Source organism: Marmota flaviventris, chromosome 3 (assembly GCF_047511675.1).
Source record: "Marmota flaviventris isolate mMarFla1 chromosome 3, mMarFla1.hap1, whole genome shotgun sequence".
In the NCBI taxonomy this organism is placed as follows: domain Eukaryota; kingdom Metazoa; phylum Chordata; class Mammalia; order Rodentia; family Sciuridae; genus Marmota; species Marmota flaviventris.
The window spans coordinates 119865608-119881697 of NC_092500.1; the positions used below are offsets into that span (position 1 = coordinate 119865608).

General features: G+C 46.2%; 1 protein-coding gene across 1 annotated transcript in view; it reads right to left on the reverse strand.

The window, feature by feature from the left end:
* Cacna2d4 (calcium voltage-gated channel auxiliary subunit alpha2delta 4) overlaps positions 1 to 16090 on the reverse strand; it is a 106954-nt gene that overhangs the window by 68019 nt on the left and 22845 nt on the right. Inside the window, exons 10-18 of the mRNA XM_071609303.1 lie at positions 15463 to 15552; positions 15236 to 15349; positions 14560 to 14638; positions 13385 to 13518; positions 12895 to 12972; positions 12113 to 12193; positions 10959 to 11033; positions 6819 to 6905; positions 6260 to 6331 (exon numbers count right to left, since the gene is read on the reverse strand). Of these exons, the coding sequence (XP_071465404.1) occupies positions 6260 to 6331; positions 6819 to 6905; positions 10959 to 11033; positions 12113 to 12193; positions 12895 to 12972; positions 13385 to 13518; positions 14560 to 14638; positions 15236 to 15349; positions 15463 to 15552 (810 nt within the window). The remainder of the gene's footprint in view (positions 1 to 6259; positions 6332 to 6818; positions 6906 to 10958; positions 11034 to 12112; positions 12194 to 12894; positions 12973 to 13384; positions 13519 to 14559; positions 14639 to 15235; positions 15350 to 15462; positions 15553 to 16090) is intronic.

The following is a 16090-nucleotide window of genomic DNA, read 5'->3' on the forward strand; positions in this document are numbered from 1 at the left end:
GCATTTATTTTGTTTTCTTGCTCATTTCACAGGCTTGGATCTATGGGACAATGTTGAATGGAAGAGGCAAGCAGATATCCTTGCTGGGCTCTCAGTTTTAGGGAGAAGGTATTCAGCATTTCATCATTAAAGTTAGCTTTAGGTTTTTCACAGGTGCTTTTTTATCAGATTGAGGAAATTTCTTTTTGTTCCCAATTGAATTTTGTTAAGTGCTCTTTTGTTATCTATTGAGATGATCATATGACTTTTCTCCTTTATTCCGTCAATGTGATGAGTGACATTGCTTGGTTAGTTTTTTCTATGTCAGATTAACCTTACTTTGTTGGGATTACCACACTATGTACATTTCCATGTGTATTATTCCATTATTTGCTTTTAATAGTCAATTGGCTTTTTGAGAAATTAAGAGAATAAATAACAGATAGCCTCATATTAAGCTACATTATTTGCTCTTTCCAGTGTGGTTCATTCTCTTCTGTAGGTCTCAGTTTACATTTGGTTTCATTTTTCTTCAGCCTGAGGAATATCCTTAGGGATTTCTTGTAGTACAGGTCTCATAGTGATGAAGCCTCTGTTTCCTTTATCTGAAAAGTTCTTTATTTCACCTTATTTTTGGAGGTTCTATTCTCTACATATAGAAATTTGGATTGGCAGAATATTTTCCCTTCCAGCACTTTAAAGGTGTATTTCATTGTTTCTGAATGAGAAGTTGGCATCATTATTTTTGTTTCTTCTATAGGATGCATCTTTTTTTTTTCCTTGTAGCTTCTTTGAAAATTGTCTCTTAGCTTTGATTTTCCATAGCTGGACTATGATGTGCCCAGATATAGTTTTCCTTTTCTCCTGCATAGGGTTTGTGGATACTATTGGATCCATAGGTTGATATTTTCACCAAATTTAGGACATTTTTGGGTATTTGTTTTTCAAGTTCTGTTTTCTGCTCCATCTGTCTCTTTTCCTTCTGGGACAACAGGAACATATATCACTTTTATTGTCCCATGGCCACTAAGTGTCTTCCCTCGTTTCCTTTCTTCTTTTCTTTCAATTTCCCTCCTGTTCTTCAAACTGAGGAATTTCAATTAATCCATATCCAAGTTGACTGTCCTTTCCCTCCCACTCTGCTGGTAAGCCCATTTAGTAAAATTTCATTTTGGTGATTGTATTTTGTGATTTTAAAACTTCCATCTGGAAGCACAAGCCACAAAAGCAAACATAAACAAGTGGTACTACATCAAACTAAAAGGCTTCTGCACATCCAAGGAAACCATCAACAAATAAAGAGGTAACCCACAGCTTAGAGAGAGTGTTTGCAAGCCAGATATTTGATAAGGGGGAAATATGTAAAGAATTCACACAATTCAATAACAAAAGGCCAAACAACCCAGTTTAAAAATAGACCAAGGACCTGAATAGACATTTATCAAAAGAAGACATGAAAATGCCAATATGCATAGGAAAAGGTGCTCACCATCACTAATCATCAGGGAAATGCAAATGAAAATGACAATGAGCTGTCATCTCACACTTATTGGGATGAGTTTTGTGGGGTGGGTACTGAGGATTGAATTCAGGGGCACTCGACCACTGAGCCACATCCCTACCCCTATTTTTTATTTTATTTAGAGACAGGGTCTCGCTGAGTTGCTTAGTGCTCGCCATTGCTGAGGCTGGCTTTGAATTCTCCATCCTCCTGCCTCAGCCCCCAAGCTGCTGGGATTATAGGCATGTGCCACTGTGCCTGGCTGGAATATCAAAGAAGACAAGAGATGACAAGTATTGGTGAGGATGTGGAAAAAAGGAACCTTTGAGCACTTTTGGTAGGAATGTAGACTGGTGCAGTCACTGTGGAAAACAGCATGGAGGTTCCTAAAAGAATAAAAAATAGAACTACCATATGACCTTGCAAACCCTCTGCTGTATATATTTTCAGAAGAAATCAGCACCTTGCAAAATTATCTGAAAACTCATGTTCACTGCTCTATTATTCACCATAGCCAAGATATGGAAACAACCAAAGTGCCTGTTGATGGATGAATAGATAAAGAAATTGTGAGAATGTGTATTCTTACATATACAATGGAATATTATTCAGCCTTTAAAAAGGATATCCTGCCATTTGCAATGACATGGAAGAAACTAGAGGGTATTATGCTGAGTGAAATAAGCTGGACACAGAAAGACAAATACTGCATGATCTCAATGGAATCATGTGGAATCCTATAACAAACGGTCAGATACACAGAAACAGAGTAAAAGAGTGGTTACTAGCAGCTGAGGGATGGGTGGGTAGAAAATAAGGAGATGTAGGTCAAAAGCTACAAAGTGGCGCATGCCTGTAATCCCAGCGGCTTGGGAGGCTGAAGTAGGAGGACCACAAGTTCAAAGCCAGCCTCAACAATTTAGTGAGGCCCTAAGCAACTCAGTGAGACCCTGTCTCTAAATAAAATATAAAAAAGGGCTGGGAATGTGGCTCAGTAGTTAAGTGCCCTTGAGTTCAATCTCTGGTACCAAAAAAAAAAAAAAAAAAAAAAAAAAAAAGCCACAAAGTACAAGTTTGGAAGGATGAATAAGTCTAGAGATCTATAGTTAATATTATTCTTATTATGGTTTGGATGTGAGGTATCCCCCAAAAGATCATGTATGAGACAATGAATGCAAGAAGGTTTAGAGGAAGAGATGATTGGGTCATGAGAAATGTTAATCCCGATGGAATTAACTGAGCGGTAACTGAAGGTGGGTAGGGTGTGGCAGGAGGAGGTGGGTCATTGGAGGCGTGGCTTTGGGGTATACCTTTTGTATCTGGCCAGTGGAGGTCTCTGCTCCCTGATCATTATGTGAGCTGCTTCCCTCTGCCACACTCTTTTTCCATGATGACCTGCCTCACCTGGAGCCCCCAAGGGATGGAGCTGGCTGTCTCTAGAGTGAGACCTCTGAAACCGTGTGCCTCCAGATAAACTTTTCCTCCTCTGCTATTATTCTGGTCCAATCTTTTAGTCACAGCAGTGAAAAAGCTGACTGAAACAATACTGTACCCCAGTGATTATCCAGGAGAGTAGAGTTTAGGTATCCTTTCCATAGGAAAAGCTGATAAAAAGGAAAGGTAGCTATATATGAGATGATGGGCACAGTCATCATGCTTGACTGTAGTAATCTCTTTGCTACGCATGTGTATTAAGGCATTATATGTACATCTTAAATATACAAACAATAGGTCTAATGTTAAAAGAAAAAGTTTCCATTTGGTTCTTGTAGAGAATTTGTACTGTGTCAAATAGCTGAGCTGGAACTACATTTCCCCAAACTAAATTCCCTGCATGGCTCAAAGTTCGGGGTTGGCCAAAGTGAAGTCTGCATGAGACTTGGGGACAGAGGCCAAGTGGCAGCTGTTGCACACACTGATGGCAGGTACAGTCCACCAGCACTGTGCAGTTTGCTCTGATCTGGAAGCGCCTGCTGCTGCCTTGTTATGTGTGTGGGCACCCAGGTCAACAGGGTCACGAATTTGGAAGAACCCAAGAGCTAGCATATGCCTGCCTCTCTCCTTCCCTCATTGCTAATTGTTTGTTCCAAATGATCGACACTGTGAAATGACTAAAAGGCTCCTAGGTTACGTGCACTAGGTTAGATACGCTTGGATACTTTTGCTTTTCTGGATTATTCTTTTAAACATGTCTAAGGATACCTGGCCAGGATGCTGCTGATAGGTCAAAGGTACGACACCTGTTATTGGTCTATATTTTGGAGAAAAAGGCATACAGGCTGAAGCTGGACCCTCACAAGTTTGATATCCTGGATCTTGTCCCAGGCTGTGCTTTTAACATTTTTGGAATTAGCTAGACATATTTCAAATTCCATTTTTGACTATGTCCTTTAGACAGCACGTATCTCTCCAGTTTGCCCTAGCCCCAGCACCCCAGCCCTGAAACCTCTGTGCTTCTCTCATTCACATTTCTTAACCTGACCTATTTGGTCCTGCAGGTTTTTAAGTTTGCAAGTCCTGCTCTTGATCACGCTGTGGTTTCTACTACTGTTCTTGGGGATGCCACCATGGCTGCACATCTGCAGATGGGGAAAGGTCTGAATTGATCTGTGGGATGTAAGGATGTTTATAAAGTCTGAAGGAGAAAACAACAGAGCCAGTGACCACGTGCCAGGACGTGGCTTGAGTCATAATAGATATTCCCCCAATGCTTTAAGAAAGCTTTCCTTGGCTGAGACCTGGACCTGAAGATTGTTTCTATGGAGGAACAAGCTTGTAAATTGAGACACACCACGGAGCTGGGAGAGAGGGCTGGGATTGACTAGCAGCAAGAAAATAATGACACTGTCTGCTGACTGTTAGAGAAGACGTGGGGGAGACAAAGCAGTTGGTGGTGAACACAATGTAGCAATACCCGGGAAAAGTGGCATCATAATAGATCAGAGTAGTCAAAGGCTGGCTGCCACTGTGCTGGCCGCATACCAGCAAAATGTCCCCCACACAGTGTAGGCTCGGGAGTTTCCGGGGGTGAAGTGAAGAGAGAAAATGTTAAAGAGAACTGAGTGAGATCTGATGGGGCAGAGGGAGACGGGACAGTGAATTGTCTTGCTTCAGCATTGAGAATTGACCCTGGACTCTCACACAGCAGGCGAGTGCTCTTCCACTGAGTCACAGCCCAGCCTCTAGGACAGTGGATTTTAAAGATGGAATAAAAATGCTAATTCCAAAGAGGCTATGGGGAAACCTTTAAGGCTGGAGAGTTGAGAACTCAGGCCAGTCCTTCAGGAAGGCCCTCTGCAGCAGTGGTTTGGGGGTGGGTTCTAGAATTTTCAATTTATCATGTAGGTGACCCAGGCAAGTTTTTGGCCTTCTAGGATAGTATTAAATGAGTGCTCAGTTCAGTTCCTAATAAATGTGGTTTACCATTAGTAGTCACAGTAGTAGAGTAGCAAGACACGCACGTCTACGTGCTATGAAATATCCATCGTCGTCCTTGTCGTCGCAGTCATCCTACTTTATGTCAAAGTATCCATATGTCATGAAGATGGTTAAATTGCAAATATGTAGCCTGGATGGTTTATTAGCAGCAATGAACAAATTTCAAAGGGATGGAGCAGTGGTTTCAGGAGAAGTTTGGGCTGCTGGGTCTGGTTAGGCCTCTGCCTTGGTGTCTTGGAGAAGTGTTTGGCAGCTCTACACCCATTGCAGAAATCGCTGTACGCTGGGTATAGCATAACCAGACTCAAGTCTCTCTCTAAGTTGCCTTGTGCCATGTGCATATTGAAATTTTCATTATTGGTGAGATACTCTGACAGGCCTGAGTTAAGTGAGAGCCTGGGTGTGTGTGAGGGGGAGTCTGTTTGGGATAAGGATGAGGGTGCATGAAATAAACCTCAATGTCTCGGGGGACAGCTCTCACAGGTAGCCTGACATCAGGGTTACTGCCTTGTCTGCTGGAAGGAGGCCCTTCTCAGCTCAGAGTTTATAAAAATCCAGACAGATGTCACAGAAATTAAATAGTCCCAGTGAAAATCAGTGCATGACCTAAAAGGGACACTTGAATTGCTTGCCCTTCCAATGCTTTCTTGTTTGGCCTCCACAGAGGTCTGCATTTGTGGAAGAACTTGGGTCTAATTGTTGCAGACAGATGCTGTGTTCTCTCAGCTGAGGCAGATGGGCAGCAGGAGGAGGAGGTGGGGGTGGCTGTGTGGGAGGAGGTGACATTTGTAAATATGTCAAGGGACAATGAGAATTCAGTGGATGCTTCGGAACCTTCTATGTGAGAAAATGAAGTGGTCTTTTCTAGATGATGTGCAGTCTGTAAAAACGGTAATGGTACCAATGAAGGTATCAGTCCTTGATTCTCTGTGGTGAGAGTCGATGGAAATCAGCTACAAGAAGTAGCGATGATTTTCAACCTCTTCCCACAAAATGTGTTGTAGCAGAGCTGCTGACAATTTGCAAAATGGACTGTCACATTTCCCTTTCTGTCATAAACAACCAAGGGGCCCAATAGCAGGCAGCCTGCGGAGGAAGAAGAGCTGTGACTGGGGCTAACCCACCCAACTCGGCAGCTTCCAAAGAGCCAAGCGTGGGTGCCAGCAGCAGTGCAGGCCTTGGCCAGGCTGCGGGCCTTGGATGGGCCCCTAAGCAAGTCCTCCAGACTGCAGAGAGCACCCACTTCCCAAGATCTAATTAAGCTAAGTCCAAGGCAAACCTCAGTGAAATGCCAAGAAGCCACCCTCCTTGCCCATCCTGGCTCCGTCTCCAGCTCCTTACCCCTTTGTCCAGCGGAGCCTTCACGTCCATAGTGAAAGAACCTGTCTCCCTATTGATCATGGCTGTTCTCAGCTTGGAGAGGAAAGACAGTGGCATTAGTTCCTTGGCACACAGTGGGGTGATCGGACAACGGGGGATCCCCTGGGACACTGGCTTCTTCCAGGTGTCCTCTGAACAGAATACCAGTGGGGAGACCCGATTCTGGGAGTCCTTAAGCTTGTCACTTTGAGTGGGCACCAAGGCTCGAAGCAGATGGAGGCATGGGGGGACACTGGTATCATGCTGCTGAGACATAATTTCCTCTGGGATGAGACCAAAAGCCAGGCTAAAACAAACTCGGTCGCTGATAGATATGCTTTTGCTCCACCTCCCTAATCTGTGTTACTCAGGAAGACAGTGTTATGTTTTCATAGTCGTTCAAGGAAGTGCCCCTTATGGGAATTGCCTCCGGCTTGGTCTTGGAAAGGCTCTGGGACCCAACTGCTCTGTGTGCAGGGAACACTGACCCCCAAACTCATAGCCTCTCACAAGTTTCTCCTTCCCCAGTGTCCCCACTCACGATTTCAGCCTTGTCTTCCCACTCCACTTCAGACAGATCCACGCTATTGTAGTTGGGTTTGGGTTTCAATTTCTTCCCCTCTCTGTACTGGAGTAGGCCGGTCAGGAAGGAAAGCACGAGGTTAGCTCAACAAATCAAAGAATCTCAGCGATTTCTTAAGTTTTATTTCTACTTCTACCCAGGGTACAGCTACCCTTGCTGACATTTGCCACAGATGGGCTCATGGCCTCTGGGTGAATATGTCCCAGGATGAGGCTTCCCTACTTTGTGAGCCGGCTTGGACAGCTCTAATTGTTAGAAAGTTCTTCCTCCTGAGGAGCTGAAATCTGTCTCCCTGCAACTTTTACCCATTGATCTCAGTTCTCTCCCCTGGAGCCACACAGATGTGTTCCTCCTGGCAACCCTTGAGATTTTACAAGCACTCGTCACTCCCGAGATGTCTCCAAGCTGAACATTCCCAGTTGGCAGACGCTTTAGCTGCCTCTGAATAGGCTTTACTGTCAGTGTCACTCCCATAGTGGAATCCCAAGACAAAAGTCATTATTCCACCTAGGATCTGGCCAATGCGGTGGGGTGTGGTCTGAACTAGCACAAGGCTGCTCTGACTCCCTGCCTAGGATTCTGCTGGGCTTCCTGACAGCAACGCCACCTTGGCAGCTCAGAGGGCGACTTCAGTCAGTCAAACCTTGTTGGGCTTCCCTACGTGATATACTATTAACTTACACCTTCACGGTCTTTTTTTTTTTAATATTTTATTAGTTGTTGTTGGACCTTTATTTATTTTTATGCAGTACTGAGAATCGAACCCAGTGCCTCACACATGCTAGGCAAGCGCTCTACCACTGAGCCACAACCCTGGTCAACGTTCTTCTTTTTTTTATTTTTCTTTTTTTGAAACCAGGGGCACTTAACTGAGCCCCATCCCCAGTCCCTTTTTATTATTATTTTTTCTTTTGAGACAGGGTCTCACTAAATTGCTGAGGCTAGCCTTGAACTCTCTATCCTCCTGTTTCAGCCTCCTGAGTTGCTGGGATTACAGGTGTGGGCCGCCACACCCAGTACCTTTATGGTCTTTCACAGAGCTTTCCTTGCATCCCTAATATATTTAATCTCATGACTTTCAGCCCTTTGTTTGAGAAGAATGCCTTCTGAGTACTGATTTTCTCACTTACTGTATTAGCCAGACCTTCCAGATTTGATGGCATCTGCCTCCTGCATTTTCATCTTGTTGATAGGATTTTGAATGCTACAGAGATCTGCAGTGCTTAATAACGACCTCTCTCCAACTTGACATCGTGCCATTAATCAACACTCTGAGTGTCATTATTTTCTAGCATCGACACCTCTGTCTCCCTCTCTGTCAAGACAGATATTGTCAAGTTTTCTGCAATTAGGTCTGTAACGCTTCCCCGGTTTAGTTTAGTAATCCCATCAAATAAAGGAGAGAGGCTAGTTTGTCATCAGGGTAAATTAAAAAATAGAGTGTCTACTTCAGTAGGATGAGGCCCCCAGCAGATGCTTGGGTGGCTGAAGTCCTTGTCATTGTGTATCTTGCTTCTGCCAAACTTTTTTTTTTTTTTTTTTTTTAATCATTCACTCAGTTTCTTCAGGAAATCATCATTCTTATTTCTTGTCTCTCTGGTAGGTCTGTGGTCTCACTGTCACAGTGGTGTCCCCCTTCCATTCTCCTTTTCTCCTCACCCTGTCCTGCACAATGCTCCTGTTCTTGGCTTCGTTGATGTCCAAACTCATTAAACTGCACTGTCCCCACATCTCCTCCAAGGGATCTCTTTCTTTGGCAATAGTCCACTGCCATTTCCTAAATCCTGATGGCACCTGAAAGATTGCCTTCAATCCCTTATTTTAAAACCATGATTCCACTTTCTTAGGGGCACTGATATAGAATGATTTCAGGTCCACAGAATGGCTTTTGACTTCCTTGACTGTGGGAGACCAACCTTGAATGTGACTGAGTCACACTCCCCGGCTGGGTGCTGAGGTGCTCAGTCACAGAAATGTGGCAGAGCTTTCCCCACCCTTCTTGGGTTCAAAGATCAGTGTCTGTGCATGGGTGTGTCCTGCTACAGCCCCATGGGTGAAGCTATGCGCACCTGTTCCTTTGTAATATAACCCTTTGCCCTGTTTAGGATAGAATCTTCCATGGAAGTGCCTTGTGAGTGTCCCCTTCTCTTATTGTGCCCTTGGGTGTGGCCTACCCAGATGTCAATCAACCTTCTGACAGTGGACATCATGAACATAGACTCAGCCCCCTGAAACCTGACCCCTTGCCTCATTTGAATAGCTTCTCCTCAATAAAAGGGGTCAGCGCGTGCTCTCTCTCTCTCTCTTCCTGTGGACCCTTAAGGTGAGAGGAGCTGTCACAACGACCCCAAAGAAAAAGGTATTTGTGTCTCTTGTGTGGTTATTTTGCACAGCCCAGTTAGCCCAGTTCAACTGGAGTAACCCCTGAGCCTTTTAGTTGTGAACAGAAACCTGGCACTTGACTACATTACTAGCCATATCCTTCATGACTTTCCTGAGAGTGTCTTCCAAGAGATCTCAAGACACTGGCTTCACCATATACGTCTTTTGTTGTGTAATTGAGTCCCATGTGCTATCATCCTCTATTTGTTTCATTATGCACATCTTATTTCCTTAATTGGATATACATTTCTGGTTCTAGAATTCTTCAAAGCATCATAAGGCCAGACACATAGTAGGCCCACAGTATGAACTGATTGGTGGAAGACTGATATTCATCTTGATTCCATAGGTGGTGATAGGTGGGTTTCTCATCAGGGCCCCTTAATTCTACAAGTCAGTGCCAGGATCAACATATGTGTCCCCCACCCCCAATAATTCATTTGCTAGCACTTGGGATTGTCCCCTGCAGAACTTACTGGTCCAAGATGGCGACATGCCATGGGTTCAGATGCTTGCCCCTCAGAATTGAATTGTGAAGACAGAGGGGACATGGTGGTCTCCAGTGTGTCCTGATGTCTCTCTACCTAAACCCTTAAGTATCTGGTTCAGTCACCTCATGGACACTCAGAATCCATTTGAACCAAATGGAATGGAGCATGGCTTAGAGAGGTCTCTCCAAATGACACCGGGGCAGAGGAGCCCCTCGGTAGGTTCTCCTGCTATTGGTTGCCCCGAGATGCAGCCCCTCCTCCGTAGAAGACTGGAAGGGGGTGAGGCTAAGATTTCCTTAGGACTTTGACTCTCCTACCCACAACCACTGCACCGAGAGGTGTGGCCATCATTGCTGTGGCTTGTGCCCAGTGCCATGACCAGAGGCAGCAGGGAGCCCTTGTCCCTGGAGGTAGAGATTTCAGATACAGCCATGCAGCTTTCTCTCTCAGCCACCAGTTGCTCAGTTGAACCCATGTGAGAACTCCCTCAGCTTCTTTATCAGGGTGAGGAGAACTAGGAAGAGGACGGGGTACTCAGGAATAGCCTGAGAAAAACTTAGGGGGACCTGCAACCTCCCCCGGTTCACTCCCCATTTGGTGGGGCCCTGGTGCTCTGCTCATGTGTCTGTCACACTGCAAGACACTGCGGCAGTGAGGGGACCATGGACTTAACAGGCCCACGTGGTAAAGGCTTGGTCCAGGTACGGCACTGGCTGGGAGGGGGTGGAGCCTTTAGAGGTGGAGGTTCCTGGGTGTGTTCTCAAAGGGAATTTATGGAACCCTGGATTCTTCTCTCTCTCTCTCTTCCTTCACAACCATGAAGTGAACCGGTTTGGTCCACCATGATGTGCTGCCCTCATTCACCAGAGGCCTAACCTCCAAAACCAAGGAAAAATAAATCTTTCCTCTTTATAATTTCATTATCTCAGGAATTTTGTTAGAGTAATGAAAAGCTGATGTCCTACAGGACTCGTTGCCCTCAGAACTGCAGCCTTCATCACATGCTCTTTGGACCACACATCACCACTTCACATATTTTTGCCTTGTCTCTCTTGCTAGATTGCAAACACTTTGAAAGCAAAGACAAAAATGTCTATATATTTTTTCTCCTATGACCCTCTAGGATCTTAAGTGGAGCCCAATATACATGCATTGTTCTACATTTATAAACTATCCACAAATCCCATATCATGAGGATCCCAAGGCAAATAAGATCTGTACCTACCAGGGGTCGGAGGTCAGGATGTGAGAGGATGTAGCCATTGTTAGTGTTCATAAAGGCATATCCGTGTACCCCAAGCTGCCAAAGTCAGGGAAGAAAGGGCATGAGACTGCTGCTGTGTTGGACAAGTACAGGGGTTGGATCTGCAGGATGGCTGGGATGGCCGCTCACAGGAGTTTTTCAAATAGGAACAGCAATGTACCAATAGCATGCTGACCACTGGTCACGACGTCCCTTCCAGCTTCTGCTGTTTGCAACAACCATGACAACGCACCTATCTCCTGACTCTTCCACCACGGCCTCTAGGTGCTTTTTTTTTTTTTTAATATTTATTTTTTAGTTGTAGTTGGACATAATACCCTTATTTTATTAATTTATTTTTATGTGGTGCTGAGGATCGAACCCAGGGCCTCACACATTTGAGGCGAGCGCTCTACCCATGAGCCACAACCGCAGCCCGTTCTAGGTGCTTTGATGACGTCTCTCATTCATTCTCATAGCAGGACTGTGTGGCATGGAGGAGCAGATTGGGAAAACCAGGGAGGGAAAGAACTTGCTGAAGGCCATAGAATAAGTCATAGCTAGTGGTGACAAAGGGCTCCTGAGGACAAGCTGCTGTCACCATGCTCAATGCCTGTACCTGTCTGGGGCTTAAGTAGGGGGGCCCATCCTACTCTAGGCTTGGCTGCCATGGCCTGGACAGAGGCTCTTGGGCCTGGGTGGGGCAGCTCCAGGGGAACCTGTACCTGCCCCATTACAGTTGGATCTTAAATGTCTCACAAAGGCCCATCTGTTGAAGGGTTTTGTTGCTAGCCTGTGGCAATTTTAGGAAGTTAGTGGAACATTCAGGAGATGGAGCCTAGTGGGAGGGAGTTAGGTTATTGGGGTGTGCCCTCAAAGGGGATATTGGGACCCTGGTCACTTCTAGTCTTTCTTTTCTTCCCAGCTACCATGAAGTAAACATTTTTTATCCACCATGCACTTCCACCATGATGTACAACCTTGGCAAAGCAATAAGGCCAAATGACCATAGACTAACACTTTTGAAACCATAAACCTAGATAGACCTTTCCTCCTTATAAGTTGATTTTCTCAGGTAATTTGTCACAGCAATGGAAATTTAACACATTCCCCTCAGAGACTTGATCCATGCTCACCTTGTACCTGGGTGCCAGCTTCATCAGCTCTCTCAGGGTTACATCAGAGCCCACCACACCCAGGAGAATGCCATGGGATCTCTAGAAGGAAAAACAGGAGGATTAAGGAGACTTCTCGTAAATGAGGCCAGACCAGACCCTAGGCTTCTCCAGAGCTCCAGAGAGGAAGCCATTTAGGCCTTAAATGAATCTTCCTCTGCAGTTAGATTTTAGACTGAGCTCTTTGGAATAAAAATTTAGAATCCATCAGAAAAAGCCCCAGGAGTAATCTTAGCTGCTGTGAAGATTAATGCCCAGTATTAATATTTAAGTGGTAATATTTAGATGAAATCCAAAGTTGAATGAAATATTAATCTTCACAGAAGAGGCTGAAGTACTGGGATCCTGGGGACCATAACTTACAGGTGCTCTGAGCACAGGGGACCTGTAAGAAAGTATTTCCTGGCCAGACAGAGAAGGGAAGTCTCCAGAAATCCCCCACCCCGAGACTTAAACACAAGTCAGAGTCTTTCCAACATGGTAGGATGTGTGTTTTTGCTGGAAGGCTTGCAGAAGACCCCTCTAACTTTGTATCCCCAATGCAGGGGGTCCTCAGGGCAGAGAGGGAGCTTTGAGAAGGACAGACTCCAGGCCCCACTCTGACCAAGAGGCCTGGGCGTAGCCACTCTTGGACAAAGCATGGGAATCTGCATTTGAACGCTCCCAGCGTGACCCTCGTGGACCCGCTGGTCTAAAGGTGCCGGGTTCTGATCCCAGCTGCCTCACGGGGAGATGCCACTCACTGTTTCGTTCTTTTTGCTGAAGACAGGCATGGCCACGGTAGTGAGGAGCATCAGGCTCTGTGACTTCGAGGTAAAGAGCTGCCAGGGGAAAGATAGAGGTCAGTGGGGAGGCTGGGGACCCACTGGTTTGCACCACTGAAAGCAAGTGGGGAATCACAGTCGTGGAGGCCAACAACTCAGAATCACCTTCCAACAGGAAGCGAGAGACCTTAGGTGAGGTGTCCCCTCTGTGCAAAAAGGGGAGCTGGCAGGAATACTGGGCGAGCGGTGGCTGGAGAGGAGGACTAGGCCCATGTCCTGAGCCCCCAGCCTAGCTCCCGCGCGTGTTCACTAAGCTGTCTCATCCCGGCCAGGCCAAGGATGAGCATGAACACGGGAAACAGGCCAGGAGCAAAGATTCTTGGGATAGCATGAGTTTTCCCAGAAACCTCTGATATGAACTTGAGGTTGCTACAAACCATAGCCTTGCTCTCCTCTCCTCAGGACCCACCTTGCTGTCCATGTAGGCCTCCGTCCAGATGATGTCATGGTCATGGTTAATGACCATGGGGCGGCTCAGCACATGCAGATATTCCATCACGTTCTCCTGGGCGTCGGCCAGCGTGGAGATCTGCGTGTAGTAGCCTGGTGGCGGGCGGGGGGGAGCGGGGGGAGGTTCCATGGTTGCAGAATGAGGAATGACATTCCCCAATGTCATTCAGAGTTTCTGGGCAGGGCCCACAGGACCTCCTGGCTCACAGCTGGGCCCCTTTGGGGACAGCCCAGGCCATGGGAAACTGTTTCTCCAAGGTTATACCCTGTCCACCAGGGGCAGCTGGAGGCCAGAGGGAGACAAAGGCCCACACTGCCTCCACTGGGGACATCTCAGAGGGGTCTCCAAGCTCCACAGGAGTAGCAGGGGCCTTGGTTTCAATGACAGTACTCTCCATTAAATATTCTATCTTGTCACTCCATCGTAGGGTCTATTTTCAGGGCCACAATCAAAGCCAGTGATTCTTGTCCTCCTCTACTCCACAGCCTCTTAGTTTCCTGGATCACCATCCTTCCTCAGGTCTCTGGGGTTACGGGGTGGGTTCCTATAGCCTCTTCTCTGTAGCAGCCATAGTGTGATATTTAAAAGAGCACATGGCTCATAAGGCTACAAATGGTTTAGTGCATGTTTACCTCTCTGGTCTCATTGCTCATTACTTTGCACAAAACATTCATTCTTCATGCCAATAAAAAGGAACAGCTCTTAGGTCCCAGTATGCCTCTTGTCTCAGACCCTGTGAGCATGCTATTCCCTCCATCTGGAATACCTTTCCTTTCCATCTCCCAAACCTGGGGAAGTGTCTCTTCCTTTGCACCCGTAGAACAGACCAGCCAGTCTGTGCCCTTCCACCATTACAGCACATTTTAGATTATATCAGATTCTAAATCTATTCTAATCACTCCTGATTCCCTAGCACCTGGAAACAGTATTGGGTACACAGTAGATGCTCAATGAATTTTTGTTAAATTAACAGAGCTTAAGGTGACACCGAAAAACCCAGGTCTTGGGTTCTGATCAGAGATACAGAACTGATTGCCCACAAAACATTATCCCCAAGAAAACGGTGACCCTCTGTTTTTTCCTTTAGAGTTAATGGCTTAATTTGCATGTATGAAGCAAGGCGCTTTGCTCACCTTTATTGTTGCAGGCGATCCACTTCAAGCGGTCAGCAAAGGACACTTCTCTCCCAATAAGGTAAGTGAAAACTCGGACCTAATCCATAAGACAGGATGGGCTCAGCAGACACAAATAGTGTTATCTTCACTTTTGTGAGGCTTAGATGTTGGGGCAAGCCACTCTCAATTTGGGGTTCTCCAGTCACACCCACTTTTGGTCAGAGAAGATCCTGAGGCCAAGGCAGCAAAGTGGCTTTCCCTGGGCCACGGTGAATATGGAGTAGGTTCAAGGGCAAACAGTTTGGCTGTTCTTATGTCTCAAAACCGTGTTCTGGGGCGGGGTTGTGGCTCAATGGTAGAGTGCTTGCCTCACATGTGTGAGGCACTGGGTTTGATTCTTAGCACCACATATAAATAAATGAATAAAATAAGGTCCATCAACAACTAAAAAATAATTTTTTTAAAATTTAAAAAAAAAAACCACGAAAACGTATTTTGGTCTCTGAAGTCCTTACACCAGTCCTTGTGGCCCAGAGTGACCCTATTTTGGAACTTCCAATTAGGACACACCTGAATTTATGAATGAATCTAATGGGAAAGAACACTGAACTTGAGGCTCTTCTGCCATTGTCCTCTCCATGGAGGTAGTGGGACAAGCACCCTCCTTCCCCATGACCTCCCGCAGAACAATCACCTTGCGGTCCGGCCAGTTATACTTCTCGAATATTGGCTCATAGCCCTCCACGGCCCCATCAGTGATCAACATGATGGCTTGGTTGCAGACACTTCCTTGCCGGGCCTCTTGGAACTGTGTAGGGCAGGAGGAGTTCAGTCACCAAGTAGGCAATAGGACTATACCACCTCTGTCTCCAAGCTCCCTCCTAATCCCCTGGCTCTCCAGGCCTCACCGCCTGCAGGTACCTTCTTCAGGATCTGGAAGGCCTCATTCAGGGCCTGGTCCACGACCCCCACACCTTTGACCACCAGCTCTTCCACCAGCTGTTTGAAATGCTGTCAGGGTAAACAGTAGAGGGGGCTCAGTGGATTGAGCATTCTAGGGAACCTTCGTCTCTGGTCTGAATTGAGGAGGCTACTTGGAACTATTGCCAGAAGGGCATGGTTGCGGGGTCCTAGCTGGATGATACGGCTAATCACATGGGGGGGACCCCTACAACAGACGTTTCTCAAATGCCCCCAAGATAATGAGAATGAATGGCATGGCACAGATCCATCCTCCCACTGGAAGGAAGTGCAAACACGAGGCCAACCAGATGGAGGAGGATAGTCCAGGGCTGGAGGCAATGAATGACCTCAGCATCAAGCCCTTGACTCAGTCACAAGCACGTCACAGGAAGACTGTGGGGGTGCCAGGGACTGAGGCCAAGATTCGAGAGGACACTAAACCCAGACTCCCTGCAGACGGACATGAAAATGCTCCCTTTTAAAAATTGTTGCCATGTCCTCTTATCTTTTCCCTTTTATCAGAGGAAATGACTCAACCCTATGCATTGGAATTTGTCCTCCCTTCAGGGAAACTGTCACGGAGACT